The sequence below is a fragment of the Orbicella faveolata genome, unplaced genomic scaffold, assembly GCF_042242905.1.
Source record: "Orbicella faveolata isolate gen_17 unplaced genomic scaffold, um_ofav_v1 contig_12, whole genome shotgun sequence".
In the NCBI taxonomy this organism is placed as follows: domain Eukaryota; kingdom Metazoa; phylum Cnidaria; class Anthozoa; order Scleractinia; family Merulinidae; genus Orbicella; species Orbicella faveolata.
In genome coordinates, this window is record NW_028301539.1 from 13072501 (window position 1) to 13086858 (window position 14358).

Consider the following 14358-nt stretch of genomic DNA (forward strand, 5'->3'; position numbering starts at 1 on the left):
CTGTTACTAGGCTCAAATTACATTGCACATAATTTGCATAAACTTTCAAGTTGTGTATTTTGCGGATAACTTCCAAGAATTTGCGACCCTTAACGCAGTTTATGAAGAAATATTCAAGCTACACATTTTTATTGAATCAAGGCAAAAGTATCTTTTAAAAAGGAATTTCATTTATAAGGGAAGATGCGGCATTCTGTTTTGCTATTTATTTTGGTTCCATGCTCGTCTAGTTCATGTCAAGCAACATGATTTTCTTTTGCAGTCAGACACAGTTTTCTAAAATATATTTGTACTAGTGAAATAACTGGCTAAACTATCGTCAATGCAGATTTTCCTTAGGACTTGGCAAGAACATTGGTTCGTCAATAATCCCGCACAATTCCCCGCACAATGTGCCTCCAAATTTACACGTCATTTTCTTTTCCTGCACCCTACTTGAAAGCCAACTAACTTGGAAGTAAGATATTTAACTGAAAGTCTTATCTTTACAACATTGGAGATCGACATATTTTGCGCGGTGCAAGAAACAAGTCACATGTTTTTAATGAGCTACGAGTCCAAAAACGTTTTCGTATTTAGCTCGTTTTATTGCAATATGATTTTTTTTTACTGCAATGTTCTAAATAATAATAGCAGTAGCCACATACCGTCATTGACTGCCTATTTTTTGCCAGTGTTTTCGTAGATTGAACTCATACCGCAATCGGCTCAGTTAATTGTTATCTCATGAGAACGTATCGAGCGTGAACTTACCAGCCTACCTGGCTGGCTTTCAAGCAATAAAATTCGTGGACCGACCCTTTCTGAAAACGATCGACATCTTTGTGTGTGAGATGAACGTATAAGGCGCGATTCTTGCCAAAACTTTCTTCGCAAAACACCGCATTCTGTCACGAAGAGCGAGCAATGTCGCTTTTCTCGTCCCCAGTTTCCATGGTCTACGCATGGAACGCCTACGACCATGACCCCCCTAAGACTCGGGCTTTCCTACGGAAGCCCGAGTAATAAGGACACAGAGGAATAGGATTATTAGAATAAGTGCATTGAGGAATGTCCCTTTTGACTAGTATTGTAATGTTCCAGGGATAGAATACGTTCCATTTCGTTGTTGTTGTTGTTAAATTTAAAGGAAGGGAGATGTCATATTACGTCATGCCGCGTGCTCCCATCGGGCCTCGGGAGCTTGAAGTAGAACCTCTGGTATCCGCCATGTTGGCCGCTCGTGTTGTCGTGTAGTACCGTTGCGTTGTTAAACAAAGAACATAGAAGGCAATATTGTGACATTACTGACGACACTCAGCTTCATTTAAGCTCCAAGCCAGATGGCCAAGTCAGTCAAGATGTTGGAGTGAGGGCTCTGGAAAGGTGTATTGCAGATATTCGAAGCTGTATGTTTTATGAATTATTTCATATAAACTTCACATCAATGATGGCTCTTTGTTAAACAAAGAACATAGAAGGCAATATTGTGACATTACTGACGACACTCAGCTTCATTTAAGCTCCAAGCCAGATGGCCAAGTCAGTCAAGATGTTGGAGTGAGGGCTCTGGAAAAGTGTATTGCAGATATTCGAAGCTGGATGATTTATGATAGACTCCTACTCAATGATGGCAAAACCGAGGTGTTATAAATTGGAACACGGTATCAGCAAAATAAGCTAGATCACAACATTTGTTTACACATTGGTGATAATGACATTACTTTGTCGCCTGTGCTTGAAATTTAGGATTCTGGTTTGGTGAAAAAATGTCCATGTCTACGCATATCACCAAGGCATGCAGCAGTGCATTCTTTCATTTACATAATATTAGAAAAAATAAGAAATATCTATGTCAGGGTAGTATGTGTATTGTCCATGCCTGTATTACTTCTCGACTCAGCTATTGCAATAGGTGTATATTTTTCTTATTTAGTCTTCGATGAATTTATTGTTAACTGCTATTGATCAGTGTATGTAAATAATGCTATAAAAATTATTAGATTACTATTATTATTTAACAGCATTGTCGTTTAACTAGATATCCTTGATATAATATATTTCACCAAGTATCCTATTAAGATTTTTGGACACCCTCATATTTTGTTACTCTTAGGCAACCTTTTGTTTTAACAGATCTTTAACAGCATGAGAAGAACATTTGAAGAAGAAACGCTTTAATGCTTAAGAGATCCTAACCGTCGCGTTACATGATACAACTGACTAAGGACGCATAAATTACATACTTATTCATGCTCTTATTCACTCATGCACATTCTTGTACGTGCATTCTTGTACATTCACACATAAATTAGCACATTATCACACCTTTTTCCCTTGACAGAAACTTTGAGAAGACTTAGTGTAAGCTTTTGGCACTAGCATTACTGGGATGGTGGGAGGTGCAGTGGCCTCATGGTTGGTGTGCTCGTCTCTGAATCAAGAGGTCTGTGTTCAAGCCCTGGCAGGGGACATTTTTTTATGTTCTTGGGCAAGATACTCTACTCTCACAGTGCCTACCACCACCCAGGTGTATAAATTGGTACCGGTGAACTTAGTTCTGGGGGTAAGCCTGTGATGGACTTGCATCCCATTCAGGGGCCAGTAGAAATACTCTTAGTAACTTCATGCTACAGAAACCGGGATATTAGCTCTGGCCTGATAGGCCACTCGGTTTGTAGGCAGACTTTACTTTTACCATTACTGGGATGGTTCAGATACAAAAAATATTATGTGAGCTATGATTGATCAATGGTTTTCAAAGGCAACCATCGACCAACTGGTTACGCAATCCATCAAAGAGCTCCTAGTGCCAAAAGCTGACCTTTAATCTTCCCAAGTTTCTACCATTGGCAATTAGTTCAAAGTGATTTGTCAGGTTTTGGTGTTCATGGGAATGGATCAACAATGTCTGATCCCAGATAATGCCTATTCCCCCCACGAAGGGGACTGTCGGATTTCCAATCCCCATAAGGAATATGGTCGATATTTTCTGAAGAATAATGATGTCTTACAGTCTATTCGAACTTAACCTCTGCAATTTCAGACTGTCGTTTCCCTTGAGGGTTCCAATTAACGGGGTTCAACTGTACCAATATTTCATAGCGGAGCCCCGGCGGCCCGAAGGGTCGCCAAGCGGAGCCCCATCCTCATATAGGAAACCCATGAGTTGATTTTCTCATGGCTATCATGGCTAACGGTATTGCTCGTGGGCGCATGCGCATGATGGCGATGGCGACGGCGACGACGACGGAGTCGTACAACATGGCGGCCATACTCCAAATAATAGGTTGACAGAGACATGCAACCTTAGTTCACCGTGTACTTCTTTGATATTGGACATCCATGTCATGATCAATTGACACCTGTCAAATCAAGGTATCTGCTAACCAGTATCACGTGACCATATCGCGGACTCAAGTTTACAGCTCATCGAGATCACGTATTTTTTTTAAGTTGACCACTGACCAAGTGCTGCTTTTCGATTGGAGCTACGCTTTTAGGCTGGCCTAAATCTATATATTAACCAAAGAGCGTAATGCAAATTAGTGATTACATGAATGAGCTGGCTCTGAGAGCCCTTTGAACTGTTTTAGATCTTTTCTGTCTTTATATTTAACTCCTTAGAGGGTCTTTTCTACCATTTGCTCCGGGTGGCCTCTCGAGATAACGCGTATTTTGAAATTGTTGGTATTCTCTTCAATGTAAATTGACGGAAGCAAGGGAGTTTTATCGGTCGATTTTACATTTTCCATGTATCAACATTGCCCAAGTCCAATTGGGAACAACGGCGAAAAAGCGTTGATCTCTCCACATAATTTTTTTTTTTTACCTCGGAACAACTTTTCCCTATACATTTCCTTCTGGCGAGAATGTTTGCTCCTTGACGATCCTAGAGTTGTTTGCCAAAACACGGGTATCCGATTGCTGGCAACTCATTCGTTAAGTGAAACCAGCTCTAACAAAAAGAAACTAATCTTAACCGCTCTGTTTCAGGCGCCTTCATAGAGCTTCTTGCGTTAGCTTTGTGGTTGAGTAGGGCCATATTTGAACTCTCCGACTGACTTCTCCGTGAGAGGAGAGGGGTCGATAAATGTTTATTGGAAGGGAGGGAAGGGAGGCGATGAACCATTGGGCATCTGTAGGAGAAGAGGGAAGAGAAGCCGAGGGCTGGAATTTATGGAAGGAGGGATCGATATCAGGAACGCTGATTATTTTAAAACCGAGAAATAGAAATATATTATAAAAGCGAAAAAGCGTTGACAGGCTGGTTTAAATCTTCTCTAATGCTCTTGTTTTTGTTGTTGTCTCGTTCCTTGAACGATAACGTTCCAACCGAGGTTGTATTGATAAAATCTGTTATTGAATAGGGTTGAGTAAAATATGACGAATGTCAGTGGGTAGCAGTCAGTTGTGTGATTAAACCAACCTAACAACCATTCTTGACCCTGCTTTTCAGAGCAATGAATTATGGTGCTATTGGAGGAGTGATGGCACATGAAATAACTCACGGATTTGATGACACAGGTTAGTACAATGGGGAGTTTGGCATAGGTTATCGATGGTGTTGCGACAGGACTTGTGACTGAGCGACGATGATCGCACAACTCGTAAGCAACTGATTAGCTTCATTGTTACGGCCAGCGGTGTTTTCATAGTGCTTCTTTTCCTCGTAGAATAGACCAATTTTGATAAATTAAAATTCAGCCTAACACAATAGACCTCAGCACCAGGAGCCTCGTGCTGAGGTCTATTGTTTTAGGCTGAATTTTAATATATGAAAATTGGTCCGTTGGACAAATTGGACAGCAAGTGACTGCCATGTTACGCACTCTTCGGATACAGATGAAAAACAAAGTTGATTTCGAGCTCAAAATGTTGTGTGCAACATTTTTTACTCAGGTTCAGAGGGCACTGTGCAAGGTGCACGGATTTGGCTACCCAACATCGAAGTGATAAAATGCTTATGGACTGAGTAAGGTCGGGCCAGACAGGAAAATATTTGGCTCTCAGTCAGGGCGTACGGACCTCCTGCCAAATAATTTTCCATCCGGCCTTCCCACTCAGTAAATAATTAGCTCTTATTAACCAAGCTTATTCGGTCTGTTCATAAACACGCAAAAAAAGAACTTGGCCAACATCTCGCCATCTTGACCAAAAAGCCTGGTCAATAACCTGTTTATGTTTTGCGCGTTCTCATGACTTAATATGGTAAAATGGGGCAACGGTGGAATGATAAACGTTAAATATTCATGCCATAAACCAGACCATTTTAGTTGTAAATATAACTAGGATACGTCCAATTTCTAGCTGAAAACAGTTCTGGTTGAGGTAATTCGGTTGTTTCTGCGACCTTTTCAAGTCCATTGTTGTTTTACTATTGTTGCTTTGTTATAACTGATTTACATGGTTTACTGGATTTAAAAACACGTTTTGGTAAAAGAAAACCTTCCTCTCATGTAGGGAAATTATACGACAGTGAAGGAAATAGAAGAAAATGGTGGAGTAACTCAACCCTGAAGAACTTTAAAGAAAGGTCCCGCTGTTTGGTTGATCAGTACTCAAACTATACATTTCATGGATATCAGGTAACACAACTTTTATTCCTATATTTAAGTCCGGAGAGCCTGAGCAGTGGTGTATTATGCGCCCCCGCCAGCTGACCGTAACATAGGCGACGGAGTAGAAGTGAAGGGGTGGTTTGTAAACTCCAAACGAAAACTGGAGGGATAACACCCCCACTTTTCAGTGCCAATAATATCGCTACCCCACCTTAAAATGGGTTTGTTAAGATCTTTAAGCTTTCAACAAATCCGCTCTCTCAAAACGCTGGGAGTAGCCCACAAACTCGTAAGGTTGTATTTGACATTAACAGTGGCATCGGCTACTGCGGGGCGTACTTTTTCTGTCCTCCGGTGACTCAAGAACTGCCCTAGAAGCACCATGAAGCAGAATCGTACTTGTCACTTGTGCATTGTCACAAATTGATAACGGACACACTGGACACCGTTAAGATTACGAAGAGGTTTGCTTGTAAAAAGAAGTAATACCCATGGGACATTTTGGGAATTTGAGTAGGGGTATGCGCTTGATTTTTCACTCATGTTAGCAACCTCTGCAAGTCTGCATCCTATGTCCTTAAAATAATTCCACTTAAAAAGAAGGTAATCTTGTTATGTATATTAGAAAAATGCAAGACTAAATAGGGGTCACCGTTATTGTTTTTGCACAACATGGATGGCCTTTATAGCAACTTTGCGTCCGACGAGGTTTTAATTACTTAACCTTAGTTAGCAGGAAGTGGCACTAGAAATTCTAAGAAAAGCTCTTACTGGATTAATTTATTAGAGAAGTTAAACAAACTAGACCCTGAACTTACATTTTAAACCATGTTGGTTAAACAGGAGTTACGATTGTACTGCAAACTTAAGAATTCTCTACGTGCGCACACACCCAGCACTAACTAAAAACGTGTTCTTTACACAATACAGCATTAAAATCAAAATATTTTTTAAGCAGAATTTAAAACCTTTCTTCAAATCGAGATATATTGTAGATAACCTTGTGTTATTTAAATTCATGCGTTAAAAAGTGGGGGTCGAGCATTTATTTCGCTGTCGAGCCTAGCTTGAGGGAAATCTCTTGCTTTTTGTACGCGCACGCGCTCATGTGCGTGTGCTAATGACGCGAAAATCGTGCGCATTAGAGATGCGCAATGCAATACAAAGGAATCACCCTAAGCGTATATTGGGATTATTCGGCAGTATCTCGTTCAATCAAGTACGGAAAAATTGATACACGCCTTTGTATCATCGAAGTTGGACTATTGGAATAGTCTTTTGTACGGTCTCCCGGATAAAGAGACCTCCAAACTCCAACTTATTCAGAACTCAGCCCCCCGATTCATCACAAGAACAAGGAAAATAGAATACATCACTCCAATTCTCCGTAAGCTACACTGGCTGCCTGTGTATAAACGTTTCGCCTTTAAGATTCGTCTCATTACCTACTGTTGCACTATTTATGTAACCGTATTGTTACGAACGAGGTGGCCTCAACTAAAAGCCTGATGGTTTCTAGAGGTCACCTCGCCTCACATTAAAATATTTATAAATACTGTACATGAAGTAAAAAGGCAAAATAAACAGAATGAATGAACCTACAAGGTTTTAAATGGCCTCGGTCCTAAGTACTTTGAAACTACGTTAGACACCAATTTAAGAGAATTCCAATATAAAATTTTAAACCTGATTATTTTCACTAATAAAAAACTTCACCGGTTCAAAATGGTAGAATCCCCTTTATGTGCCTTTTGCAATGCAGAGGAGGAATCCCTGGAGTATTTATTGTATTTTTGTGAGTCATCGAGTTTTTTTTGGAAAGAACTGTTATCTTGGATTGCAGTGGATGCCAATATCGTACTTAATGCATCACTGTTAGATATTCTTTTTGGGAAATTTGACCTTGAGAAAGATTTTCTTTTAGTGAATCATATTCTTTTGCTTGCTAAATATTTTATTTATAAGTGCAAGCTTTTAAAAGTTATCCCATCACTTTTAGTCTTCAAAGCTAAGTTAAAAGCAACCTATAAATTAGAATTATATATTGCAAAAGAGAAGGGAATATTACTAAATCATTATAAAAAGCGGGATAACTTTCTGTCTTGGCTGTCTTGATGCCTTGCATATTTATGTACACGTAACTTTTTTCTTTGTTGTTTGAGCCGCTTTTATTTGTATTTCATTCATAGCAGTCACACCGATACACAACAACAACGACACCAAAAATCACGTTTTGTATCTTGAATGTTGTAATCTTGACCCTAGGCACCTAATTTTTTACTTTAACGCAGTGCGGTAAATGAATGTTTTAAATGTAGCTTATTAATTTTTTTCCTCTTAGTTTTTGTAGTATTTTGTTTTTCGTTTCTTCACTTGTATTGTTATTTTTTTTTTGTACTGTATTGTAATTATGTCTTTTAAATGGCAAAAACCAAATAAAATTTTAAAAAAACAAAGTACTTGACCGATTTGCTAGTTTTACATCAACCAAATAGACGTCTTCGCTCAAACGCCACTGACAACCTGGGACTGTACAGGCCAGTGTTTAGGACAAAGAACTATGTTGGTGGACCTTTTAAGTCATCTTGTCCACTACACTTTGGAATGACCTTCCGTCATTGGGACCGGCAAAACAATATTGTAATTTAATATTAATACCCTTGGTATCTTCAGGTAATTGATTATGTCTTTTCATGGTCAGGTGCACTATTTTAATTGTTTGTGGTTAAAGTAAGTTAATAATTTGCATATGGCTGTTACAGTTGTAGGTCACAGCAGAGCTTCTATTATTGTATTGCACTGGACCGCGTAGTTCGGAAGCCGGTTAACTCTAACTCAGGATTAAAAGTTAACCGAAGTATTGATTTTTCTTGGATAAAATGCTTTTCACTGCTTATGTTTTTGATAGGTTGAGATTATTCAAAAAGAACACCAACGGACAAACTATATAAACAGAAAACCTCACCGAAGAGTTACAAAACTCAAATCAAAATTCTCGCTAATCCTGGGTTAGCTTAATCGGGCTTTGAACAACCCGGCCCTGGTTATTAATTAATAAATGTGCTATATTCATTAAAACCATTTGTATGGTCCCATACAATACTAATGTTATCAGTGAAAATGACCAAGAAGTATAAACAATTCAATCCGATCAATTAAGCACTCTCAATCAGTCAATTAAAATCAATCAATAATATGAGTTTAATTTTGACACTGGCAGGGTGTCCAAAACATGGTTGTTCAGAAAAATAGGAAAATAAGATACTCATGATTAAAAATTGGAAAAATAGAAACTTCCTATCAAAAAAAAATAGGAAAATCAATGCTACTTTGATGGACAAAGATAGTCTCCCTACACTCATGAGCTATCTCAATCCGTCACTTTGGTCGATCAATAGTGATACATGTACAAGTGTACATAAACCTGATTCTTCTTAGCTCTCATTGTGATAACAGTTTGTTTAACAATAGATTATAAATAGAAAAAAAAAATAATTGAAGGGCCATCGGGCAATCAATTGTAATATTGACATTGAATGCTTTCTTAGAAACAAGAGAAGTGATTCTACAATGAATTCATCAATTTGAATTCCCTGGTTTTAACAGTACTTAGCAACTGAACTACTCCAGCTTCACCTTGATAAGAAACTGTGCTTCAAAACTTTGACATCAAACCAGCAGATAATAATAAACACAACAAATCCTTATTAGAGGTTAAAAACAACAGTTCACCCTTATTTTGACTTTAAAGCGACAGTCCACTCATAATTATTTGACTTTAAGACAACAATTCACATTTAATATGGCTTAACAACGACAGCTCACCCTTTATTTGGCTTTAATTTTCTTTGAAGGAGAAGCATGCATGCCATTTAATTTACTAGCGCTTTTTCCGGTAGATGATCGTATCATATACATAAGTGAGCAACAGTTCAGCATAAGGACATGTATGGATACCTAATGCATTTTCAATGGGTTAATGCAGAAAATTATCTGTTGGGCTTAACATTACATAGTCACCTGAACTACATTTATATAACTAGGTGCGAAAAAAATCATTGAAAATATGGTTGAAACTGTTAAATTGTATTGTATTGTTTCACTTTCTCCCACGAACTGTCGGCTAAACACACCGTCTGAAGTTTGCCATTGAAAAAAAAACAACAACAACCAACATCGTTTCACTCATGTCCACTTCATGCTTGCCCGTCGGGCAACCTGTGATAAGAGGGCGCTAGCCCAAGAGATCGTTTCAGTAGTTCCGGGCTATCGAACAGCCTAATAATAATAATACATGTAGCTCATAAAGTGAGCCTTTTGGGTTTGGTTTTAAACTATTACATCAATGCAGATGATTTCAATCTTTCTAGTAGACAGTCAGGAGAGCACACTTTTGAGTGAAAGTGATGAAATATCATTTCATGAAAGATTATCGCAATTTATGTATATATATGCATGCTACTTTATCAGTTGCAGAAAGATAGCTTAAAAAATTTCAGGACTGAATTGAGTTCCAAGGCAACCCTCGACCACTGTAATTCTTCGAAGTGATCCACCAACTGAGCTGTTGATTGACTAAAGTCAGTTTCAGCTGGCACAAAAGCAAGACTCAGTCTAAACAAAACACCTTTAGTTAACAATTCTCATGATACTTTTAAAATTCTAATTACTTTTGTGGCATGGTCATGTTGTTCTCATACAAGAAATGTAGCTTTAAGATTTCTGATGCCACCCTTACTTGAGGTCCCATGGGGTTGGCAAGAAAAGAGTAATTTTCTCCCCTTCTAATTAATTTGTTTACTCGTGAGTTATTTCCTCACAGTTGTTTAAAGCCTGTGAATAGCAAATGACACAATATGTAATGCCTTCTCAGTCGTTTTGATTGCGTGACGTATCCCGTCATGCTTTAGTTTAGATACGGGACCTTTAGTTGACTTCTCCTAGTGCCTTTGTAGCTTCGCTGCCTGGTTTAGTTTTAGCTTCACCCGAAGCCACTTCACCCGAAGCCACTTATGAGTATGGTTCATTACAGTCTTTGACAGTCCTGAACCCGGATGATTTGTAAGCCTTCATCACAACATCGTTGCTGAATAAACGGATTGGATTGTTAGACGTATGACTCGTACTGCTGCGTTCTCGCGCCCCATTTCATACCGAAAGGCGAGCGCTACACAATATATAACTAAGTCACAAAGTTAAAGGATAAAACCCTTATTGACCCTTTCTTACAAATGGGAAAGAAAAAATAGCACGTACTACGGGCCATAATTAACAACTCTGTAAATATCAACATGTGCATGCATTATGTGCGGTTTTGTAAACATACTGAATAGAGTCATAGAGAAAGAGAGTCCCTTGGATCGATTTGACCAAAAAGCTACTATGTCAAAATATAACTCTGCAATGCGGAGCGACAAAACTGGAACTGAGAAAGATATAGACAAAGTACAACAAAGTCTATCTTGACCGCCAAAAAAAGGAAAACACTGCAGAAAAGTGCAAGAGAGACGCCACTGAATTCATTTCGACTGATGTAAACAAAAAGTGCAAAACAACACCGTGCGAGACCTCACAGAGTTCAAGATTAGGCACTGGATAAACTAACAAAAAAATAAACAAAGCGGTACTGACATTTATCGGAGAAAATGCATAAAAAAGACTGAACTGGAGCAGAATTCAATTCGATCGATGTAGGCTTAGATATAAAACTACTCTATGAAAATACTATGAACTTATTGACTGAGTGGGAAGCCGGACGGGAAAATGTTTGGCTCGAGGTCCGTACATCCTGACCGAGAGCCAAATAGTTCCCGTCCGGCCAGCGTAACTCAGTCAATAAGCATCTTATAATATGACCACTTGGTGTTGAAAATTTTAAAACTTGTCTGTTTGAACCTAATTAGGACGCGATTACATAACATCAGACGGCCGCGGGTGGAACAGCCACTAAAAAGGTTCTACAATAAAAACTTGCCATTTATTTCTTCGCGTCGAACAAGAAACTCAAAATTCATCGAAAAACACGACTCGTTTTCTCATTTATGCTTTTCAATGTAAGTCCACAATTACAATTCATGCTAACAGGATTGGCTAACCGGTTTAGAAAGCCAACAGAAAGTTGACACAAAGGTGTCAAAAATATGTTGCCAAATAGGATTCGCTGACCTCTGACTTTCCTCGACAATCTCTTTCATCAGTTTATGCGCCGATAATGGAAGAATAACTGACTAGAGTCCACCCGCATTGCTTAGCGATTCCTCTGATCCAAAACAACAACAGCTCATTTTTTTTAAACATACCAAGGAAACTGAATCGACAGAAACCTTTAAAAAAGATCCGCATTTGCGAACTTCTGTTGTCTGACCTTTTAATCTACTGCATATGACGCGTCACGCCTTCCGAAAGCAAACGAAGTGTTAGCAAAAGTCTCAAAATTAATTTAGGGCAGAGTTTCGATCATTATATGGTTGCAGTATGCTTTACACGACAGCAAAAAAAAAAAAATAAAACAGAACAAAATACAAAACAAAAAAAGAACATGAGAACTGAGGATACATTTCGTTTTTACTTGCAGCGTGACGTCTAAAGTAGAATTCTCTTGAGAAAATTCAACCGAAATTAAGTGGGAAAATTCAATCAAAATTAATAAGCTTAAATAGATTTGGCGTGCTTAAATATTCCTCAGTCCAGCTAGCTATTGCAAGTGAGTCATGGATTGCCAATTGCAAAAAGTCGAAACAAAGTGAAAACATTAGTAAAAAAAAAAAATTCGCTTTGGCAGGAAATATTTCTGACCGAACTTTTAATTGGAATTCTCGAGACCTATTGTACTCCGATTTGTTTGTAGATACCAATTTTAATTAAACTGTATATTGACAAAAGCACAAAAGACTATTGGAAACATGTTTCACTTCGGAAATAAACGGCCACCCTTTTGTAAAACAACCTGCTCTATGGGACATAGCAAATTCCACGGCCAGCATTTAAACCCTGACTTGCAAACGAAGTAAACAATGAAACTTAAAGTGCACCTAACCCCAAAATTTTTTTTTCGCTAAAACAAATCTAGACTTTATTTGAAGCATTTGGGCGAAGAAATTTTTGAATTTGGTTGAATCCTCAATTTTCTATGCCCTTTCAAAGTCGCGATTAAGTGTTTCACGACCGCGTTTTAGGGAGTCTGGGGCGGCGGTACCTGATGACGTCTACCCAGGAACCAAACACAATAGCGCCTCAGTCAACTCTCTGTATTTGCTCGAGAAAATAGAACGCAAAACTAATCGTTCCGATGTATTTTGGGACTAAAACGTCCAAGTTTTGTCTCAGAATCATTTCTTTTTCGTCACTGGAGTCAGAGTTAAGTTTCGATTCGGAGCACGTTCGACAACTGTGAACTCACTGCTTAGAGCTTTGAGAGCAATTTACAATATTTCAAGCGACGACGGGGAAGACGTCTTTGCGGACGAGCTGCTTGTATATTAGGAATGGAAAGCTAGATACGAAGTGGAGGAGCAGGCAAACGAAAAGCAGGAAAGAAAACTCAAGGACTGCTTTGGATGGTAATTTCGTCAACTAAACATAAGATTCCCACGCGTGTTTATAGCCCGTTTACATTTGTCCTTACCGAGAATGTATTTTGTCAAGGTTCTGTTAAATCCAGTTTGTGTTTTACTTTCAGTTGAATGCTTCATGTTTATAAGAGCGACGTACGTGTTGCAGTTTTCGAGATTTGATGACCTCCAAAACATTGGCTTCGATCGATTGAAAATCGTATTTTTTGGACCTGTATTTTTGAAGCTGCGGGAAGCAAGGCGGAAGGAAACATTTCATATAATTACCGATTTCACATTGTCACACGTTTTAAGTCGTAACTCCAAATAACCAATGTAAATTGTTCTCAAAGTTTGCAGTGAAATTCGTCGGATAAGCGAAAAGGATGTGTTCCCTAAGCGGTCCGCAGATAATGTTACGTGGTCATATTTTCGACGCTATTGCACAGAATCTTTGTCGCACTGCTGATTTCCAAACCTTCGAAAAACTCTGTGAGTCTAACAATTTTGTTATCATGTAATTCTAGAGGATTAATCTTCGACTTTCATCTAAATCGAAAGAGAAATAAGTGTTGGTTAGCGGCGTACAGTTGCGATCTATTTACATATCAGTATAACGTTTCTTGATCATGACCGGATCACACAACTTTGCCGGTTATGTTATAAATACTGCGGGATTGGAAGATATAGGTTGTAGGTAGTATTTCTACAAATTGCTGGTTAGCTTTAAGTAGAAAATTTATGAAAATAGCGTTCGAAAGTCTGCGGAACAAATTCCAGTGAGAGTTCTTCAATGGTTCTCACAGATTCAGTTCGCTTGTTTCGGTTCGACAAAATCAACCATCGTTTACGTCTTTATTGACCCATTAGCCGATCATCGTCAGTAAATTGTACAGTATATCTTTCTTTAAATCTGGAATATTGCTGCAACAGCCGATAGCACCTCTGGAAGGCGTTTCTGCGCACTTTTCGAATGTGTATTGCACCATCCTGAAGGAAATGAGAGGAAATGAGATACCCAACCTTCCTGGGTAGACGTCACAAAAGCCGCTGGACCCATTCTCCTCAAACTCGGTCGTGAAACAAAATGGCGGTGTTTTGGAGCTATTTTCGAGATTTCGTCGTGGCACAGAAAATCGAGGATTTAACGGAATTCAAAAATTTTTTCGCAGAACTATTTCAAATAATAAGTAGATTCGTTCTAGCGAAAAAAAAATTTTGGGGTTAGGTGCACTTTAAGATTTCTTTACCAAATTTAACCTGTATTG

The 14358-nt window shown here is 38.6% G+C and overlaps 1 protein-coding gene across 3 annotated transcripts in view; it reads left to right on the plus strand.

Moving 5' to 3' along the window:
- LOC110055076 (endothelin-converting enzyme homolog) overlaps positions 1–14358 on the plus strand; it is a 104067-nt gene that overhangs the window by 54655 nt on the left and 35054 nt on the right. For all 3 annotated transcript variants that reach the window (XM_089282475.1, XM_089282477.1, XM_089282476.1), the window contains 2 exons: positions 4439–4506; positions 5443–5567. In XM_089282475.1, coding sequence (XP_089138601.1) covers positions 4439–4506; positions 5443–5567 — 193 coding nt within the window. The remainder of the gene's footprint in view (positions 1–4438; positions 4507–5442; positions 5568–14358) is intronic.